The sequence below is a fragment of the Protopterus annectens genome, chromosome 10.part0 (genome assembly GCF_019279795.1).
Source record: "Protopterus annectens isolate FY-2018-M chromosome 10.part0, PAN1.0, whole genome shotgun sequence".
NCBI classification, from domain to species: Eukaryota; Metazoa; Chordata; order Ceratodontiformes; family Protopteridae; genus Protopterus; species Protopterus annectens.
The window spans coordinates 342,552,650-342,575,856 of record NC_056744.1 but is presented as its reverse complement, the minus strand read 5'-3'; the positions used below and the strand labels follow the sequence as shown (position 1 = coordinate 342,575,856).

Genomic DNA, 23,207 nt, shown 5'->3' with positions numbered 1-23,207 from the left:
AAACATAAGGACACCTGAAATCACCAGTGATCTGATGAAAAAGGAGAATACAGTCATGTAGTATGAGATTACACAATAATACACAAAATAATTTAAACAAACGGGCACAACAAAATAAATATGTAGAGAAAAAACCAACATAGGACCATACTCAAAAATAATTTTCTTCCGTAACAAATTGATGACTGGTACAGTGCCTCTGCTGGCCGGAGGACTCGCAGTGGAGGACCACTGCAGGGGCGGCGAGACACTCTTCTGTGTTGGTACTGTTGATGGTAAACATGGCGGAAGCTGAGGGTGCACGGAGCGGGCGGAGGCGGCTAGGGAGCTCCCACCGATTCTGAGAGTGGTAGTGTGGGAAGCCGTATCTGTGCCGTGAGTTACTGCATCAAGGACATACAGTTGAAGCACTCCACGTCGGAGGTGTGTGCTTCAGCGGGCCGCTAGAGGCGGCTGCGGCAAGGGAATGTAAACCGTGTCCGTGCCAGGCAGTGTACTAGAGTCCGGGGATGGGCCAGCAGGTGGGCCGCGTCGGCGGGGACGGAGCTGGGCTACAGAGCAGGGGCAGCCGGGCCAGCAGCACGAGCAGGTCGGCAGGAAAGAGACGGGAGATAGCCGGGCGAGTCCTCGAGGCAGGGCACAACATCTTTACTCAGCACGGTAAGTGGGCACATTGCCAGTCCTGTCAGGATACTGATATTTCAGTGACTGCAGGGGGATGCTGCAGTGAGAAAGGTGATGGGGTTAACCCCATCAGTGACAGGTATGAATGCATAGGCAAAATAATTGTACGTATAATGAGAAACTGTTTTCAGTACCATAATGGTAAGTTTTTGGTTTTAGGATGATTATGTTGTGTTGGCGGATAGTAGGTACAGGAGAAGAAACATGCAACATCAGTAATCAGCCCCTCTGTCCACCAAAATCCGGAGATGAGCACTGTAATGATGTAGATTTTGTCAAAATGTTGTCTGTATTTCAAAGATTGTAGTATGAGAACTCTGATGATGGAATTAAGTTGGCTGCAAATGGGAAAAGGGTGACATGCAAAAGCAGTGGTTGTAATTGCAGAAATGTTTTCTGCAACGTTGGGTGTACACAATGTATTGTTTGAAACCAGAGAACATCTTTTTGTAATTGATATATTGTGATAGCAGAAGGGGGTGTTTGTTACAAAATAAGGATATCCTTTAAGGGAGTCCCTCTCCATTTTTCATTTCATTTCAGTATATTACAAAAGGGCACATACCTGGATTTCGTGGCAGTAGGAGTTTTGTTTATTAGGCACTTGATTGAGGTTGATTGGTATCATGTGGACAGAAAAAAAGAGTGAAACAAATGACAAGTTTTAAAGTCTGCAAATAATAAGTAAATGGAAAAGGAGGGAGAACAGGGAGACTGTCATATAATGAGTGGATGGCACTGTGTGGAAGGAATTTCATTTTGCAGATATGGTGTGAATTGGTTTACTAATATCTAGTTTTGTTGATCACATTTATTATTTCATTTTAAGTAGTATTTTTCCTTGAAGGGTGTTCTGTGTTTTGCAGGGCTTTGTTGAGGAGGGAAGAGCATAGCAAGCTGCATTTATAGGCAGTTCTGTGTGAAGCCCATTACTAAACTGCGTACTTAACTCTGGACCACTCGTAAATGCCATTTTATCTGTCGTTTAATAGTGTCATTGATTCAGAAGGTTGCACACCCTACTTTAATGTTGGGAAACCATTTGTTCTCTGCTCTGCACCAGGCACGTTTCACTACTGCCAGTTTAGTGGAGTATGGGTGTGTGTGTGTTCTTTAGGTGTCATTGTTTCAGAATGTTCAGTTAAAAATGTCATTCCATAGTATTTGTTGTTGAGGCATTGAGGAATTGCAACACAGTCAACCGGATTTCCCCCATTCACCATAACTCCATCCACAGTTTTAATTAACTGACTTGCATTCCCTAAATTAATTTATAATCAAATTAGTACGTGCTTCATATTATAGCAGTAAATCAAGTTATAATTTCTGCCTAACTCAAAACATCATGCCTGATGTCTGGAAAACAGCTGCTGTGAACCCCCATCAAAAAAAAACAAAAACAAAGCCAACCCACACTGACTTCTGTGCCATCTCCATTCTTCCCATATTTGGTAAAATCCTTAAAATTAGTTTACAATCAATTTGCTCATTACGTCTCCCAATATCGTCTACTATTCTCAAACAGCATGGCGTTTGGGCTCGTAGGAGCACTTTTACAGCACTAGACACTTATGATAATATCCTTTTGGGTGTGGGCAAAGGCCTCCTCACTGACGGCATCTTTATTGACCTCACCAGAGCTTTCGATCTAGTTGCCCATAGTATTGTGTTGTAGACCACCTAACTGAAATTAAAATTAGCTTGGATACAGCTTCCTGGTTTAAAAAATCTTTAGAATTGGTAGTTCTCTGTTCAATTTAAGAATGTCCTCTCTGCTTCCATCCTTCTCCTTAAAGGAATCAGCCCTTCAGAGCTCCGTTCTGGCTCCCCTTCTTTTTTCCGTTTTCATTAATAAACTACAACATGACCTCCCTCACCTCAGCCTTTTTCTTTATGTTGACGACAGTGTTATTCCACTCAAACCTGACTTCCACGGCCGTGCAACTACTACAAGTAGATTTCTTTTCTCTTATCCAGTGGCTTAAAGCTAATGCTGAATGCTTCCAACACTAAAGTAATGCTATTTGGTATCTCCCTTAAATGGCAGAAAAGCTCGCAATCATGTCTTATCCATGATCATCTTGATAACCCCATTGCTCAAGTCATCTCCCTCCAGTACCTTCATATATAGCTTGATCCCGCATTGAACTTTCACCTTCACCTGCGACAAATACAGAAGAAAGTACATTCCCTCCTATTTTGGTTCTTTAAAATTTCCAGACCAACCAGAAGTGCCATAGGCAAAGGCATTCTACTAGCCCAGCCTGAAAGTGGCTGTCCACTGGTTGCAGCAGAATCCCCCAAAAAATTCCCCGACCATCCAAACTATAAGCTACTCTGCCTTTTTCATTACCCTCTTCCCTAGAAAAGAGCATTGTTGTATCACGCTTAATAAAGCCAGTTGCTTACCTGTCCAACAATGTGCACCCTGCTTCTTGGATCCCGACTCTACCAGCCTCTTAAAGAACACTACTGTTTTTCTCTTGGCTCCAGCCTGTTCAGACTGCTCCCTATTACAGTTTAAGGAGCCTTAATCACTGTGGTCCACTTTTTCAGTTTTCCAGAACCAGACTTCATTGTACTAAACATGCCTTCTCCATCATAGCCCCCAAATTCTGTGACCCTCTCCCTACTAATCGCGTCATATCCATCATTTCATGCTCTGCTTAAAAAATTAAGTCCAAGCCAGTTGGGAAATGCTTTCCCTCTGGACACCTCACCTAATCCCCCACTGACCCTTCACCAATGAAGCACGTTTTGTCTTTCTCACATTATTTTCCTACACCATGTGACACTTCGTCCACACTGTATATAATTAATGTGCCTTTACTTTTGATTTTACATTTTGTGTTCTGTCCCTTCACTATTTAACCTTTCCTTCCTTCCTTTAACTTTCTTTTCTTATTGTTCTCCATATTTTATTACTGTTATTGATTCATTGCTCTCTATGCACAACATTTTGTTTGTATTCGTAATACTTGTTCATTTTTACATTTACTGTCATTTATATTTATCTTGCTTGTGGTTGAAATGGGTCCATTTGGACTCTAGTTACTAAATTAAATAAATATTTTTTAGGGACCTAAGAAGCCAAAATTATTTGTTTGTTGGCTCACTTTATCATCCATGTGGTACTCCTTTACACCATTCTGATGTCTAATAAAGAGATTTCCCTTTCCCGGAATCCAAATATCCGCCTTGCTGTCATAAATTACCCTTCCTAATCCTGTGTACTTGCATGTGCCATACTATGTCTATATGAGAGTTGTGGAACATGAACAGTGATTGGTGCATCTGACAGGGATAATGTTAGGATATTTACCTCCGTGTTGCTGCTTAAACTACTGAGTAGATTGGGAGCTGGAAAGTTAGTTGATTTGGACTGTGATACTGAAGGAAGTCCATAGATAGCTGCATTTGTCTATTGTATAAAATATAACCAAAAGCAACTTTTTTTTAATGACATGAAAGGCAAAGCGGTACTTTTCCGTTATTGGTGCAACACTTTCTATGCAGTTGTGGAGCTCCGAATCCAGTGTCAAGCCATGTATTTTTGATGTTAATCTTAACACGCACCTGTTAAGATTATCATCAAAAAGACATGCTTTGACAATGGATTCAGAGCTCAGGAACCGCATTTAAAGTGTTTGGCCGGTAACAGTGTAGTAAAAATAAAAAATCAGTTTCTCCATAATATACATACTATAAAATGTATTTCTCCATAATGGGTATAATATGCATACTATTAAACATATTCTTCATAAAGTCCTAATCCAAATGTGTAATTACACTTAGTTCGCATCTTGCAGCTGTTCGGCAGTAATCGTTTTTTTTTTTAAAGCCTCAGGTACTGATTTTAGCTAGGCTTCACTGACAAGGAAAAAAACGTTGCTAGGATGTAGAAATATATTGTTGTCTTACAACGGTAAGCATATTATGACTATTGGAAAAAAAAGACATGTTTTCCAAATTTGATGTATTTATTTATTTTTTACTTTCTCTGTAACTTATCAAGGCAACACTTTCAACGCGATCATTCAGCTGTAATCTACTACCTTAACACATGTATTAACTAGATGTCTGTAAAAATTAAAAATAAGTTCTATTTCTTAAAATGTATTATTAAAACAAATAATTTTTACAGATATGTGGTTAACAGACATGTTAAGGAACAGAATTACAGCTGAACAATCGTATTGAAAAGTGTTGCCCTGATAACGGGAAAGTACCAGCAAAGCTGTGTATTGTACAGAGATCAGAAACAACATTTTGCGTAGTTTTAACTCTTCTTTGGATATTTACAGACATTAAAAGACTTTGCCATTAGAATTTAGGCAAAAATGCATTTTTCAAAGAAACACACATTCAGCTGTTATCTTTTGTTTAAAGATCATGGGAAGAGTGTGGATCTGGTACAGAATAAGTATTAACACTCATTTTATAGGGACAATCCCAGAGTCTAAAATTCTGACTAAAAGAAACTTGTCCTGCTACTTTCCAGTTGTCACCACCCATGTAGCATGTCCTCATCGACCCTACTCCTGGTTTCAGCTTACATTGTGCAGCCTTGTTTTTATTCCCTCTTGTGAACACAGTTAACAGTATTCAGTTCCTGTCAAAGCTTTCAGTCACTGGTCACTGGAAAACAGTAAGTTTTTTACATTTTTATGTGTTTGTGGTAGGGGAGGTTAGGCAAGACTCTTTTAAGTGTTTACTTTTTATGAACCCGTAAAAAAGTTTCTTAATTGTGCAGCTCTCTATTTCCTTTTATTCTTTCTGCATAGCATAACTGTGAGCAGTATACTCAAACAGTGTACTTTAGTGAATTCATACAAAATCTTCGCAGTCTATTGATGTATTCCCCTTACTCCATAGTAAAGCAGTCTCAGTATGTGTAACTGTCACAGGTTGCAGTAGTAAGTAAAGTCATAAAATTCCTGAAAGGCTATTTTTCTCTGAGGATAAAATGCACAGGTGAAACTAATGATTGATTCTGCGAGAGCTGTTGAGTACAATTGCAGTTTGAGATGGAATTTGACTAAGACCATTGAAACTTCCTGTAAGCACACCCTCCCCCAACACACGCAGCCAGAGCTGGGACATGCTCAGAAAGCCAGACTAAAAATGTAAATATAGACCAGAATCAAAACAAAACATCTGAGATTGTCCCTTTAAGATGTAGCCGACACAGTAAACTGCAGGAAGTATCAAGGCAGTGGTTTGTGAATTCAGATAAGATAGCAAGTTTAATGTTTTATGTGCACGCCAGGAATTTGACAAGCAGTGTTGGTAGGAGAAAACTAGTTGCCTGTTATAGTCGTATAAATGAATGTGCATCTAAAACAGGCTTGAGAAGACTTAATGCCAAAAATGAAACTGTGACTTAAGACTTATTGCAACATAATTAAAAAGAACTCAATTTGCTTAAGGCCTTCACCTATATGTCCTTCATGCAAAGGTTAAATGAAGAAAGGTGACAAATACAGTTTCTTGTGCTGGAGTGGTCGTTACATGCATTTAAAGGTTGAACTGAATGAATGTTCAAGAGTATATGCACTATGCATTGTGTTGTATGAGATGGTGAAGATGTATTCTGTAGGTTGATTTGCCTTCAAAAACCCACACTAACCCTGTTGCTTTTCCCATTTCATTATTTTATTTCTTGTTGTAAATATTATTTTATGTATATATGTAGATATGTATGTACTTCTGTATATGTAAAATACACACATGGTTTGCAGTTATATTTTCTTGCTGTGTAGATATTTTTATGAGCTTTGTCTGTTCAAATATTCACATTCTCTGCCACACACACTTTTTTTTTCTTGGGCCCCCTCTGAAAGTGGGCAGTTGCTGCAGTAGGGCTAACCAGGTAAACAAATAAGTTAATAAAGTAGTCTTAATCATTAAAATGTATATTTTTTGATGTACTCTGTATAGTGTGATCTGACTTGTATCCCTGTTTTTTGGGAGGGCAGAGTAATCTTCTGCCTTCCTTATTGTTAAGCAGATTATTTTTTATTTTGATAACATAAAAAAGATTTAAGTATCTTTTTCAGCCACCACATGATCCTAACTAGGTGCACTACAAAGTTAGTTATATATCAAACATTACTAGATGTAGGTGAAGCAGAGTTAATTTGACCAGGTGAACTGAAAAAACAGGCACATTACACAATTCAAGTCCATTACACAACATGCACAAATGTTCTTTTATTATGGAAGTAAATGTAGGGGTCTTGCCAGAGCTTATCCAGTGCGTGCTAAATGTGGATGCTGTACAACAGAGTACGTAAGACACTATGACAGTGTGTGCAGGGAGATTTAGTACGTAGGTGGGGGGGGGGTGCTTTCATCCAGAAAGGTTACTTGAGACTTTCTTGAAGTTTTATGAGTTGAAGTAATGTTCTGATCTTCGTACAAGCTAAGCAAGCTACAACAGTATGTGGTCATGCTGTGAGTATATGGGGAAATTTCTTTCTCCAAATAGGTGTTTTGTAACATCTGATTAAATGAACTGTGTTTTGTAGACCTAGTTTGAAATCTCATATTTGCCATCTCTGTGCAGTTCAACTATGTCAAGACACTGAAATAGACCAAAGTAGGTACCATTGATATAGTGTGGTTATTTTATGCCTGGTAGACTTTAGGAGATAGCAGAGCTATAGGACGAAAGTTAGAATAGTCATTGGAGTGTCCCCCTTTATGTAGTGGGATAATATGGGAAATATTCCAGATGGATGGGATAGTTCCTTCACTTATGGTTCTGTTTGGGAGGGTGGTGGATTTGAAGATATTGTGGGTGTTCAAAAGAAGTTAAGAGGTAGGCTGAGGTTAGAAAAGGTAAAAGTGTGGCAATAAGTAACAGCTTAAAATGTGCTGTGAAAGTTGATGTAGGCATAGTGGAAATTAGAATAAAGGGACTGTAAGGGATATAGGAGTGGTACTAAGACAAGTTGAGAGAGAACAGTTTGGTACAGTTATCTAAAAAGGAGGGATGTTTGGTTATGAAGTGATGAGGGTGTGGTTATATTGCCTAAAGTAGAGAGACCTTTAGATTGGATGAAATGGGGAAGAGAGGGTGGTTTAGAAGTATGTGTAGGACCACTGGGGTGGGTGGAAATTGGGGGTAGGGTAGGGGAGCGGAGTGAGCCCGCAGGGCGAAAGGAGCTGGAAGAGATGAGGAAGAAGCAGCCAAAAGAACAATCAGTGAAATGCAGTGTATGTAAGGTACGTAAAGTTGTGAGTGGGCATAGAGTTTAGGAAAAGTGGTGGGGGTAGCAGGGGGATAGGTGAGTGCTAAAACTAGAAGTAAGAAGAAAAGTACACAATAATTAACAGCCACAACTAAGACCTGGAACTGTGAAATGGTTAGGCTATGAAGTCATAGGATAGGTGTGAGGAAGGTAGGACTAGGTAAATGTGCCTAGTGGACAAAAGTTATATGACAGCAGTAGAGTTAGAGAGGGAGAAGATTGGTCTGGGATAGAGGTGAGAGTGGCTAGCAGTTAAAAGGAGGGTTTTAGTATTACAGGGGAAAGGTTTGCTGGCTATAGGGTATTAAGGGGGTACGACTGCTGGCTGTCCTGGCTGGGGAGCGACCTTAGAGCCACCTAGAATAAATGCTTATAAATGTAAACATTACTGCCCGGTGTAGTAAAACAACATACTTTCTTGCTTTCTTTTAAAAATAGAGTTGAGAGCTCTGAGGCAATATGAGGAAACAGCAGGTTTTAATGGTTCCTTAGTCACCAGGCCAGAAGAATTCTTTATCCAGGGACAGGATATGGGGGCTGGAGAGCTGGGTATTTTATGCTCCCTTTACTAGTAGAGACAGTACAGGGATAGGTTGCTCAACTGTGGAGACTGAAGGGAGTTTGGACAGGGTCCTTGTTCTTCAGGTTGTTAGTTTCTGTGTCCTAGATCAGTGTGCTCAGATTGGAGAGATTAGCCTGGACACTGGGCCAGGAACACAGAGCAGCTGGGGCCAATTCTATAAAGGTTTGTTTGTATGCTATGTAGCAGTGAAGAACTAGTCTTCTCTTGTGTTGATTCTCACTAATACATCCTCCATTACATCCACCAGTTTGCATTGTGCATGCTTATAAAGCTGTTTTAAAATAAATTGGCTGTGTTAGCGAGTTCTCCTCTCCTCAATGATTTTATGTTGGTACTGTTAAGTGTTTGTTATTGAAGTTGTTTTTATATTAATTTACTGCAACTGGATTTTTCTGCTTAAGTTTGGCCAGTTTTCAATGGGTGCATGAGGGAGAATCTCCAGACAATGTAGGTAAATGGGTAGGAACATTTTCACACCGGTATTTTGTAAATGACCGTAAGTAGTATGAGAAACATTATTGCAATAAATTTACAGTTTGGTCAAGTCAGTCAGCAGCACAGAATGATGAAACAAGTTTACAAGAGCAGAAGTGACAGATAAATATGTTAAACCATTTAAGTCTTCTGTTCAGAGATGCATTTAATTTGCTCAGTGTAGTGACTGGCTGGCTGATTTTTTTTTAAGGTTGTAAATAGCATTAGCATTTTTACAAAGATGTGATTCTGTGATGGGCAACTCCCCCCCCCCAGTGGTCTCCATAGGAGTTTCATTATGTTTAACAAAAAGGTTGTCCAGTGGTTCAAAATTCACAAGGGGAACAATAACCCTCTACAAAATGGTGAGAAGAGAGTGTGAATTGTAGCTTTCTGCATGGGTTATGTATATGAGCAGTAACTGTGCAGCTGTAAAATAGCCCTTCAAATCAGGTAATTCTAAGCCAACTTGTTCTGTTGGAAGGATCAACTTATCCCAATTGACCCTTGCCTTTTCTTCTCCCAGATAAATTCCTTCATCTTTTTAATAACAGTAGTGATCAAAGTGAGGTCAAGTGCAATTAATATCTGAAATATAGCTTGATTTACTCTGTGCGTAACTGGTTGCAGTGGTGTACAAAGTATAGTCTAACCTAATAGATTGAGGTACATATCTGTAAAGTAGTAGCTGTAGGATATGTAAACAGGTTATTCTAAGTGGTAGTAACCGTGAAGCAAATAGTTGTAATGCAGTAACAGCAGAGTAGTCGGCACACGCCAGCCTAGTATATCCGTTATGGTAATAGTGCACTACCATTAAATGCCATAACAGTACAGCGGTTCATCAGAAGCACCAGTCATCAAAACATGCAAGCAACAGTTAAGGTGATAATTTGATTTTTATCCATCTGGTGTCAGTAGTGTTTTAGCTGAAATAGGGCTCTATATTAGTTCATAGAAACTCCAATTCTGAGATTACCTATTCGTCAACCCCTATTCAGCAAACCTCCTTTCATCAAACTTTTTTCCCAGGGCACTGAGTTAATTTCCCAACATGTGGAAAGTTGCCCTTTGCCCCTCTGTAGTGTGATTTTGGAGTTTGTATACACACACACACACACGCACATATATATATATATATATATATATTTATATATATATATATATATATATATATATAGTAGGGGGGTGTAGCCCCCCACTTTGGTGGGTTTGTTGTTCTGCGTTGTGTATTGCTTGGTATGTTGACTTACTAAATTAGTAACCTGGGGAAACGTTCACTAATTGTGCATTCGATGAAAGGGTAGTTCGCTGAATAGGGGCCGATGAAAAGGCATTCACAGAATTGGAGTTTCAATTAAATAATATAGACCCCTGAAATAGCACTGTGATCCCTTCATTACTACTTTAGTTATTTCCAGTAAGGATTAGTGCAGTATTAATTGAATGCAAACACACTACAGTCAGCCGAATGAATGCTAATGTCAGTGATTCAGTTTGTTTATGTAAAGTCAGTAAGCTAAAATGAGTTTACAGTTTCCACTGTATGTAATAAGGTAGTAATAAACTGAGTTGCAGTCGTCTCCACAACAGAATCTAGAGTTTGCTTTACCTGTTGTGTGGACTGGGCTGCTGTCCTTACACTGCAGGGTTAACATTGGTTTGCACTACGGCAAAGCACTATGCTGAAATCGACAAAAGTATGGCTGTTTAAAGTCTGTAAGACTCCAGCTCTGCAGAAGCTAGACAGTTAAAATCCAGCCAACAGCCCCACAGAAGCTAGCTGGTCAAAAAACATACTCCAGTCCTTCACTGGACCCCAAGCTCAGGTAGCTGTCACTTGGAAACATTTACTCTCTCCAGACACTGGAATGCTGCAGACCTCGTGTTAGGAAGTTGAAGTCTTTTGTAATGCACTGAATGAGTAATGGCCCTGCCTGATTGGAGCAGGGCTTTGTGGTCTTTTCCAGATTGTGTATTAGAGTGCTGTCAGCAGACTGGCATGGAGGAGCACTTAACTGAACAAACGTCCAGGCATTTAAAGCGATATGACGATACATGCAGTGCATAAACTCCCGAATCGCACTCCTTCCCCATCAGGAAATATTTTGGTCATCACTTTCACTTTTAAAGTTGATTTTTAACATTTGCAATTTCTTTGCACCGACATAAATGAGGAAAAACAATAACCTCCATGACTTAGAGAAAAGCATCTGTTGCATCCTGTATAGACGCTAATGGGTGCCCCATTAAAGTCTATGGTAACTTCACACTTGGAAAAGGTAAATTTATTTGAGCCATGGTTTAATATAAAAAGCATTTAAACTTTTTTTAATTAAAAAAAAAGTAATGAAGTGCAAGCTGGGAAATAAATTGTGGCACTTGAGTCATTAAATGCTGCTGTGTATAAAGAAACCTAGGCAAATCACTTTAAAGACTGTGTGGCACTGTCCCTGCCCTTCCCTGTACAAACACCTGCTAATCAAAATCCGAGTGCCTGTAGAGATGCTCACTAATCAAAAAATGACTTTCCAATCCTTCACTGGAACCCAACCTGTTGGCATGTGGAAGTGGGAACACTGCTCTCACCAAAGACTGGAATGCTGCATCCCTAGTTTTAGGAAACCTGCATAGAATCAATAGGAGTCCAGCTGGAAAAAAGCTCTGTGGTCTTCTTATACTTTGGTGTAGTCTCCTCCTGTGTTCTCCAGATTGCACATTGAAGCAATGTCAGCAGCCTAGCACTTTTTAAGTGTGTAAGGCCCCTCACCCCTCCTAGAAGCTGGCCTTTTAAGAAAGAGGCACCCTGGTCCTTTACTAGACCCAAAGCTCAGCTGTCATATAGAAGCCTTTACTCTTATAGGAGGTTGGAACGCTGTAGACCCAGTTCTAGGAAGCCAGTGTAGCCCCCCCCCCCACTACTTCTCTGTGGTCTTCTGATGTCCAGATTGTGCATTAAAATGTTGACCACATATGAGCAGTGAACTGAGTGAATCTCTGCGTATTTGCATGTTCTACAGGACATGCATCTTTTTGTTCTAGATAATGTAAATCCAGACTGGAAAGGTCTCTCTAGAGTCTAGACCAACTTAGGAGATTTCTGTATAATAAAAGTCTAAATCAAATGGCAAGTAGTGTAATGCAGCTGTAGGTAAATGCACACTTAGTTTGAGTGTGTCAGATATCAGTACCTCTGACATTTTATTGTTTTCATTTGTGTGTCATATAAAATTTCGAATAATATTAGTGTGACTATGCTCCTTTTTATTTAATTTATGTAACATTTGTTTACTGGGAAAGTCCGACTTGGAACGAGCCAATTTTCAGCGGAGGCCTGGGGAGAAGCGCTCCAGACGCATTTCTTCGTACTCTCTAAAATCAGTAAAAGTACCAGGGCAGTGGTTGCTAACAAAATCAATATCTGACATCTTGGAGCAAACTGTAGATGGTAAAAAAGATTCCGTATAGTGATTGGTCTGCTGTTTTTATCTGCTGTGATCCTTCACTTCACTCCCGTCTACTTTTTATAGTATCGGGTTCCCATATAGGACAGGCTTTTGCCATTTGATTGAATCATAGTAGCCAAAATCAACTTTTGCTGATCTTTGAGGTTTCACTGTTGTGTGACCTCTGAGTTGGTATGTAAATTGGGGGAGTTTGTCTGGTGATGGTCAAAAGTGTTACTTTGCAAACTGGCTTTTTTTTTTTTTTTTTTTTAAAGCTGTTGGGTGAGTCAGCATGACTCCGTCTGGTGTATTTTTTTTTTTTCCTCCTCACTTTTCTTTAATAGACCACCATGTGAACTGAGACACATTTCCTGCACTCTGTATATGGATCACGATGTTACAAGAGCAAACAAAAGCAATATTGTTATTAAAGGCGAACCATACCCAAAAACTGAAAGAAATGTTTTTCTGCATATCTTTAACATTCCAGCATCGCTAATGTATATACACAGTAAGTAATTATTTTATAATTTGTTATACCCCAGAATGGCATGAAAGGAGGCTGGCATGTTGCATGATTTGGTTTTACAGTCTTATGCTTTTGCCTTCCTGATATCATTTTAGAGGGACAAAGAGAAAACCCTATGGTGAGTGGATAATTTCCTTTGGTTTTCTCTCTCCTCATCATTTTAACAGTAGTACCACGACGGTCAGCATCAGTCCATATTTTTCATTCTTCGCTCCCTTTGACTTTAGTGTCAGTCTCTGCTGCAGCATTTTTAAGGAGTTTGAATGACAGGATTGAAAACGTGAGTGAGTTGCTCTTTTCAAAGTTGTTACTTTAGCTTTGTGTTCAGTTGTTAGAAATCTGAGTACTGTGATTAATAGGTGTTGCTTGGGCTGAGCTGGTTTGCATTGCTTTCACAGTTTTTAATACTGTAGCTAGAATTAGTCTTTATTAACATCTCCTCCAATTCACTGACCTTGTCTGAACCAAACACCATATGTAGTGCGGAAGTGCTGTAACAAAACACCAGAAGAACTTAACACTTTTACAGAAAATGTAGTTTAGGAAAAAAAATGCAAACGTAATTACTGACAGACAATCAGGACAGCAAGATGAAAATGTTTTTAATTAAATGGAAAGAACTAATGTTTAACAAGAAAACAAATATTTGAGTGGATTTTTTTTCCCATTTGCATCTAAAAATTAAGCTTGAAAGCTTTGCTATTGTTTAGTCTCCTAACTGTATCTCTAGGCTACATACACTGTTATCTGCGGTGTGATGTTTTCAGTCTATGACCGATAAATATTGGCATTTAAATGTGCCTTAAGAGCCATTGTTTTATTAATGGCTTTTTAGTAGGAATATGTGACCTCATCTAATTTAGTAAACTCCTAGCCTTCATGATGTAACAGACGAAGAGACAAATGCTGGAAAGAAATTCAAATAGAAAAAAGTTTAAGTATAAAACAAATGGAATAATTATTTAGTCATTCTTTTTCTGTATTTGGCACACTTTTTTGGGAAGAAAAACTTATTTGGGTGGAATTCTCCTGTAAGTAATAACGTTTAAGAAAACTTTGAAACAGTCTTGTTAAAAACAAAGTTGGTATTAACCCACAAAATCTACTGCCATGTTAGTTGGCACAGTTAAAAAAAAAAAAAAAAATGATTGGTGGCCACGTGCGGTAGAAGTGAGACTTCTGTGTTCAAGGACTGCAAATGCAAGTGCTACCAACGAGCAGCACGACAGACATTGGGATGCACTTTTTAAAGTCCCAGTGCATCAAGGTCCTTATTACAAGAACCCAGCATTGGTGCTTTTGCCCTAAAAGATTGTAACATGCTTCACAATGCCATCAAACCTGTCATGTATTTTTGTGTTTTTATAAGAGTATGATTAATTGTGTGTTGTGTATTTAATATATTCTTCCAGCATGCCTACAGACACACATGCATGCAGACAGAAGGCAGCGGTGTAATCACTATAGTACACCTGCTTTGTGCAGAGTGATGTCCCCTCCTGCAATTAACAGGTGTGAGGAAGTGCATTTTCTAGTTTTGGAGTAGTGTAATGCAGTTGATGCTGTACCCCCCCCCCCCCGGTAGAGGCTGAAGCCGATGCTTCAGTATCAGCAGGAGTTAGAAACTGGCTATCTATTTCTGCACTGGTGTGGAGGATGACGCAGAGTTTTTCTCCTAATGGTGTGTGTGTGTGATACTTGATTCTCACACTGAAATATGATCAGCAATAGTTAGAAACTTGCTACCTATTTCTAGACTGGCCTGGAAGATGACACAGAGTTCCTTTCTCCTAATGGTGTGTGTGTGTGTGTGTGTGTGTGTGTGTGTGTGTGTGTGTGTGTGTGTGTGTGTGTGTGTGTGTGTGTGATACAGGATTCTCACAGTGACATATGGGCTTGGCTTTGTGAAATATCCATACAGGGATCCTGTATGTTTGTCCTCCTCAGACCGAATTCTGTACTTGTTTTTCCCAGGTGAAGGCTGAAGCCGATGCTTCGGAATTAGCAAGAGTTAGAAACTGGCTACCTATTTGTAGACTGTCCTGGGGGATGACGTATTGTGTGTGTGTGTGTGTATGTATGTATGTACCTTTTAATACAGGATTCTCACACCGAAATATGGGAAGGCTTTGTGAAATATCCATACAGTGATTCTGTATATTTCTCCTCCTAAGACAGGCTGCACCTTGTTCTTTGTAAGATTTAACATACTGTCGGGTGCAGAACAGCACCACCATCTGGTGGGGTATCACTTTCATTTCACTCTGAACTCGCGCTGCCATGCCTAAAGAAGTTTCAGTTAAAAAAAAAAAAAATATTGAAGAAAACGTGTGTATTAGCCATAATCCATCCCACTGATAAAGAGACTTGATTTGTATTGTTAGTCAGTTTTGCTTACTAAAGACTTGATGAAGAAAGCTCTGTTTTGTATTAAAATCTTCAGCAAAGCATCAAAAAACATAAATACATGCAATTACAAACCAAGAACAATACTTGACTGTAAAATTGTGTAAACTGTGGTACATGTACATCATATGTGATAAGTTATAGCCCGATCAATAAACGTTAGTGTCATTGTAGCAGAGTGTAGTTGATTTTGTGCAACATTTAAAGATGTACCACTATTAAACTATATATTAATATTTTATATGTAATGTTTATCACTTCCTCTAGAGGTTTGTTAGGCTGACGCATTTGGCTGGAGGTTGACTCTAAAATGGAAGCAGCTAAGGGCACATTTGTTTGGGCTTTTTTAATTAGAGGCTGCTTTGTTGCAATATTTTCTAATAAATGTGCATTATAACCTTATTGACCTCTGGTTTGGTGTAAGTAAGGGGAACACAATGCAGAAACAGGGTCTATATTACATGAATGAACGATCACAATGTCGAGTACAACATACTCCACACACTTTGATCGATCTTTCATGTAATCAAAACCCTAAAACCCTGAAAAATACAAAATCGAAAGATTTTGTTTGTCCCACACCTTCCCTATACTAACATACAACACACACACACAACCAAAGCATACAAACCCCAACACACTTGCATCACTTAAACACTTACACAGACACATCTACTTTTAAAACAAAGTGGGGGGGCTGTGCCCCCCCAAACCCCCCCTAACTAAATATACCAACTCCGAGATCGCTGTACATTCGGGAAAGGGCAATTTCCCGGTAATCACAAAGCGACTTCTTACACAAGCGATTACCGGGAAATTGCCCTTTCCCCAATGTACAGCGATCTCTGAGTTCATATATAAAAGAAAGCAGTCTCTTACCTAGCCATTCCGAACAGTGTAGCATGTTTACGTCACGCTACCAAGGCCGACCAAAACATTTCGGAACTCCAAATTTCAACATTTGAAGTCTCAGATTACATAAACGTTCGATCAAATTGTGTCGAGTATGTTGTACTCGACATTTTGATCGTTCATGTAGTATAGACCCTGCAGAAACACGTATTTCATATACTGCCATTGAGGAGATGTCCATCAGTGAAGTAAAACAATTTAGGGATGTCTTTAACCATGTTTCTGTTGGTTGCTGTATAATTTGATGGCTGTGTACACAGGGCAAGGGCCAAATAAAGAGGGTTTGCAGTGCCAGTGTTTTATACTTCAGAGTGTGAACCTGTATGTGTTTTTAGATGTGGCTAAATGGGTAAATTGCAGATTGTCTTTTGTGAAAATTGTGTTCCGTTTTCGCTGACAGTTTTTCTTTTCCTGAATTAGCTCGTATCATATTTGACTAAGAAGCCATTTTGGAGGATCTGTGTCATTTTTGATAGCAATGCGTATTTTGATGAGGTATGTAATATTATTTCTGGGTAGCTAGTCACATATGGTAGGGTAGTAGCCTTCTAATTGGAAGTGACTACTACATACAGTGTTTCTCTGTAGCAGTCCTTTACCATAGTGACATCAGTGTACACCATTTAAAAACATTGGGACTCCTTTCAAATGGCTCTCTAAGTAGCGGGTATTTGCAGATCTATGCTGTCCCTGACTTTGTCATACTTGTGTCTCTTCCTCATAAAAAGCGTTGTTTTCTGATTAATTGCCATGAAATTCAGTTAAATAATGACAGAAGTTTCAGTTTCAGTCTTCAAATTGTTTAGAAAATGCAGACCAATGCAAAACCTATTAATCTAGCAACTTTCGAAGTATATAAGAATCTGTCCCAGAAAAAAATGTACAATCCTAATATCACTTACTATCACTAACCAATGAGCATTTACAAATTTAAATCACTTATACTTTATACATTCCAAAGAATGTACAAGAAGGAAATGTATCTAATGAATTGAATAAATTAAAGCAAAAAGTAAAAAAATGAATATGTGAAAATAAATAATAAAACTTGGTAAACACATTTAAACCACAACGCTAACTTTTGCAGCATATAATCTTATAAGCCTTATCAACCCTTATAATATGTCGGATAAAAGCTTCAAAAGTCCTAATAGAAATATTCTTAGTCAAACCTGGAGTGGCTTCTGCTTCTAAAATCATTGCCAGTAAAGCTCCCTATATTCAATTTTATTTTCCCATGAGCCTCCCCTGATATTTGGTTGAACCAGTTCTAAAACAAAAAAATGTAAATGAACGGAATGTACAAATTGAGTTTATATAAAACAGTTTCTGTTTTATGGACTAAGTAATAATGGTGTTCCCAAATTTACTTTTTTAATAAGCATTCTGTCTTCCCCACGTAAAACACAGTGCTTTTGTTAACAACAGGCCATATAAATAATACTGTTAGAAGAAAAACAACTATAAATGCCCTAGGGCAGATAGCCTAGTATGAACCTATGAACCTATAATAACTTTTAGCCCTAATGTACCACTCTTTTAAATAGATCTCACTAGTATTGCGAATGTAAGGACACTGGTGGCAAGATCCACAACTGTATGTACCTAGTTTAGATCTCTTCATCTTTTCCTCTTGTAAATCGCACTTTAAGATTTTTTTAACATATATATTTTTTTATAAATATAACTAGGTTGTGTGGGAGGTTCACCAGCCAAGTGTGGAAACTAAACATGTCCCAATTCCAATTACAATAACTTTAACGAAGTAAAAAGTATTATTAAGTTAAAATTTAAAGCAGTTTTGTGGTCTACTTTACCATTTCTAGAGGGAATATGATATTCATCTCATATTCCCCAAATCAAGTTATATTTAGACCCCATCACACTACTATCTCATCTCATATTAATAACAAAATCCTTCAGCTATCCCCTTTCAGTAAACAAAGTTACTTTCATTTATAAATTCATTAAATCAGATGTCATACAAGCCACACTTACCATCTGTCCTTTAACAGTACTCTCTCCTTTTTGATGAAGAGGGTGGTTACTATTGAAAACTAAATAGGAATTGGAAAATGTCTCTCTCTGGTGGATAGCAGATTTGAAACATGTTTTGTCTATCTTTGATAAATTAATGTTTAAATAGTTAACATAGAAATACAGTAAGTACATTTAGAAGAAAAAACATGGTTTTGTATGTAATTCAAAAAGGCATGCAGCTCTTTCAAAAAAAAATGTAAAATGCATATGTTGTCCTTGAATCTGGTATGAATTGCCCAAGATAGAGAAAAAACTGAATTATAAATGTTTTCCTTCCCACGTATGCAAAACCAGGTTAGCGTAGATGGGGGGGGGGGTGCAAGCTGTCTCCATAGCGACACTTTCATTTGCTGAAAAAATTGGTTAAAAAATCCATAAACTCATAAATCAGTCTAATTTCTTGGTTAGTAATAAAATCACAAGTGAACAAGTCTTCATTAAACCATTCAACACCATCATCATGTGGAATAGAGGAGAATAAATTCACAGTGACAGTCGTGCCAAATATCAAAGCATGATTGTTTTAAGCGGGAGTAATTTTTCTTAAAATCCCAAGAATCCCTTAATAGACAGTTGTGTTTTGGTAAAAAATGCCTACGCTTATAATCTAAATATTAAGCCATTGAATGTGTGTTAGACCCACAAAGGGTCTGGGGGGTGGTTTTATTGATTTATGAACTTTGGGTGTAGTAAAGATCACTGGAATTAACAAGTAACTAATATTCAGAAATTCATTTATCAGTTAGCCCTTGCATCAGATGGCCATTAACATACACTATGTTAATTTCATTTTTAGAAAAATCAGTGTATTTATCCATACTCACTAAAATTTCCAGCATATGACCTTCAAAGCCTTGTCCATAATTACAATTTCTCTCCTTGTCTGGTTTTATAATACAAAGGGTTTTATCCTGGGAAAGTTCCTTTCATCAAACATTTTTTCATCATCATCTAAATTATTATAAGGGTAATGATATTTCTTATATTCTCTTTAGATCCTTTTTGAAAAAATTCTGAAACACTTGCAATGGTGGATATAAGGGAAGGTTGCAAACACTTTTCTTCAAGGGGTTACCACTTCTGTTACCAGTAGCATCTTTGTGTAAGATGCTTAATTTTGGCTTTCTCAAGAATAGTTTTAAATCATTAAGAATGTCAGCAGTATCAAGTCATTTAAACTTGGTATGTTCACACTTCGAAATTAATAAAATATTTTCTGTAAATGTTTTTAAGTAAAATACTTTTTCCCTAAAAACCATTATTAAAAATAAATTTTTCTTTTGGGCATAATTATATTAGCAAATGTGAGGACCATGGTGGCCCTCACTGCAGCTCCCATTATTTGATGAACTAATTCATTACTAAATTGAAAAAAAAGTGTAACTATGATTTCTGTTAAACTGCATGGTTTCCACTTTTCTAGTTTCAAAAGTTTGATTTTTTTTTTACTTGATATATTTTTAACATTTCATTTATATCTAAAGATATCCAAGTGTATAGTTACTCAACATCTTTGTGGCAAATGAATAGAAATTGTACTAATTAACTTCTTTTAAAACATCTGAACAGTGCCAAATTTCCTCAAATGTGATTTATTTTGTTACTACTTCGTAAAGGAAAACTGTCTTGGAACTCAAAAAAATATTTTTCCATTGTATCTGTTTCTTATCTACTTTAATGCATAAAAGTCACTTAAGTGCTTCTTGTGTTTTAACATAAAATGAATGAGTCCTGCCTTGTTAATGTGATCTTGTTTTAGTGTTTTCTTGTCTCCTTTCTAGACTCCATTTCAAGTCCTCCCTTTGTATTAGTCGTACTAGACATAAGGAACTGATGATGATTTCCTATCTGTTGAGATACAAATGCTTCTTGCATGTCTTCTGTAGCAGGACTGCTTGCATCTTTTCCTGAAAGACCATTGTATACGTTTTCTCAGAGCTTGTTTTAAACTGTTCACAGCTTTTATACAGTTCCAGCGAAGGAAAGGAGATAAATTGCAGGCTTTTTAAAGGAATGTTTTATTGTAGTCCCAGTGAGCACTGGCAGACCCTCACTCGCACACTTGTTGAGGTATCGAAGCTGCCATTGCATTCCAGTTGTTGCTTAACACTTCAAAGAACTGGTTCTGCTGTTCATTGGTGTTTACATTAGCAAATGATTATTTTTTTTAATTCTGAAAGTTGAAAAATGTGGTGATACGTTTACTGTTTTTGCTGAAAAGTATTTACAAGCATAGTGCAGAAAAAAGTACATCTATGTTTTTAGTTGCTGAAATTGTTATACCCTTACTGAAACTTGAGCTATTGCAGATCAATCAAATAAAATATTTTTTATCTTTATTACCAAAATAAAGACTCTGATTTGCAGTGTTGGTTGTTTATGCTACTTTATATGCTGTTAAGATGACTTAAACGTAGTGTCATAGCTTTCTGTGACATTAAGTAAAGTAAGAAAATATTTATTCTTGAAAAATATCAAGATACTTGCCATTTTTATGCCCCCAGCCTTGAACAGAACTTCCCAAATACAGACTTCTGTGCAGAAAGAGACAGGTGGCAACCGTATCAACTAGGTGCAGGGTGGCCTAATGGTAAGGTGTTTGCCTTACAAACACAACTTTCAGGGTTTGAGTCTCACAAGGGATAATTGGCTAGGCTTACAATGGCTTGCAAGGGCAGTTAGCTTAGTACCAACATATGTAACTATGTAACACTGATACCGTTTCTTTTCCTTTCTGCAATAATCAGTTTTGCAGTACACTGCCTTTTTTTATAGCGGCTGCTGTCATCAGCAGTGTTGATTTTTTATGAAAGATTGCGAACAGTATCTGACAGAAAAAACTACAGTTTTTCCCTGTCTGTGGTAGTTATGTATGCAGAGAGGAATTCCTCTGCCAGTGTATGTGAGACTTTAATCTTTAACAAAAGGTGGATGCCTTGGAATCGAAGAATAGAATTTTTTTTAATGAAGAACTTGTAGGCTTCTGGTACCTAAACAATACTGGAACTTTACTGTAGAAAGAAAAACCTAAGGTTTGAGTTAAACTGTAGAAGAGAGCAGCCTTTTCTATAAACTGTTGTTTATTTATTTTACATTTGTTGACCGGGATAATCCAACTGGATACATGTCCATTTTCAGCGGTGGCCCGGGGAGAAAAGCTCCAAGGTACAAACAGCCATTACATAAAACTTAAAACATGTTAGTAACTGTCATTAGTCTACAGTAGTAAGAAAGTTGTACAATTTAAAAAAAAAAAAGTTAGATAAGGTAAAAATCTTAGAAATTACAATCCAGTAGAGTAGCCATGAAAATGTTACCTTACAATAATAGTGCAAGTACTAGTCAGACTTGGAGCAAGGACATAGCCAGTGTGACGTAAAGTACTGTTTTAGGCTTTTCTTGAATTGACTTAGGGTGGATATTAGGGTAATGTGTGCAGGAAGGGTATTCCAAGTTTTACCAACAGAGTTGGTAAACAGAGAGGCACTAGTTGAATTGTTGGTTTTGACATTTTGGGCAAAGAGTCTATTAGAAGAACGCAGTGCTCTGAGGTTGCTATAGGGGTATATAATGTTTTTGAGTTCAGGTTTATTTTCAGGTTGGTTCATTACTTTATATGCCACTATAAGCTGGTTATATTGAATTAGGCAAGGCAGTTCTAACCACCCAAGAGATTATTACAGTGGTGTCCTATAGGGCATACCGGTTGCAAATCTGGTAATGTGATTATAGCAACTAGATAGTTTGAGTTCCGTTTTATTTAGGTTGGTAAGTAAAGGGGAAGCATAAAGTAGAGTTGAGAGTAAGTGAGAACGGGCAATGGCAGTTGGGGTTAGGAAAGGTTTGATTTTGTAAAGCAACCCAAGTTTTTTATTGATGGATTTAATAGTATTATTGACATGCATGTCGTATTTAAGGTTATTATCAATGATGACACCTAGAAGTTTTGTATAGGAGTCAGGTGATATTGTGATACCATTATTAGACTGTATGGAGAAGGATAAGGCATTGTTCGTACTAGTGGGGGAGAAAAATAGCAGCTTTGTTTTATTAGGGTTTAGAATCGGATGACGGTCAGCCAAGTTTCCACTGTGTTAAAAGTATTCTGGGATAATGTCCACAGATCTGACTGGGAGGAAGCTGAGCATATCAGAGTGGAGTCATCTGCATACTGAGTACATGTTGCATCAGGGATGACAGTATAGAGGTAGTTAGTAAAAATGGAGAATAAAAGGGGTCCCAGTATAGAGCCCTGAGGGGACTCCAGGGTATTAGGTTGGAGAGTAGATAGTTTATTCTGCCATAGGACAGCCTGTTGTCTACCATTCAGATAAGATTGGAACCATTGGAGAGCTAGATTATCTAAGTGATTAGTTTTCAGGATATGAAGTAGTAGCTGGTGATCCACCATGTCGAACGCCTTGGAGAGATCCAAGAAGAGGACTGAGGATAGTTTATTGTTGCAGTTATGGTTTATGGTGTTGGAGAAGGCAAGGAGGGATGAAGTGGTGCTGTGATGAGGCCTAAAACCATGCTGAGAGTTAGGGTAAGGGTAAGATGGTGTAATTGTATATGGATGCATTTTTCCATAATTTTGGCCAATGGTGACAATATAGCTATGGGCCTGAAATTAGATAATTCAGTGGAGCTACCACCTTTATGGAGTGGTGTTACATAGGCTATTTTCCAGATGGAGGGGATGGTGGCTTTGGCTATGGTTCGGTTAATTAGAATAGAGATGGGGTAAGCTATGGCACTGGCAACTTTTTGCAGATATTCTGCCGGGAGAAGATCAGCTGATAGTGGTAGGTTTTCATATTTTGAGTAGGGGATGAATAAGAAAGGTGGCAACTGGTTGAAATCTAAAGGAGAGGTGT

The 23,207-nt window shown here is 38.0% G+C and overlaps 1 protein-coding gene across 2 annotated transcripts in view; it reads left to right on the top strand.

Annotated features, from left to right (window-relative positions):
- The first annotated feature begins 247 nt into the window (after positions 1-247).
- Positions 248-23,207, top strand: part of ABL2 (ABL proto-oncogene 2, non-receptor tyrosine kinase) — an 843,971-nt gene continuing 821,011 nt past the window's right edge. The window contains exon 1 of one of the 2 annotated variants that reach the window (XM_044085241.1): positions 248-660. In XM_044085241.1, the coding sequence (XP_043941176.1) occupies positions 510-660 (151 nt within the window). In that variant the 5' untranslated portion in view covers positions 248-509. The remainder of the gene's footprint in view (positions 661-23,207) is intronic. The other variant, XM_044085243.1, reaches the window with a different exon arrangement.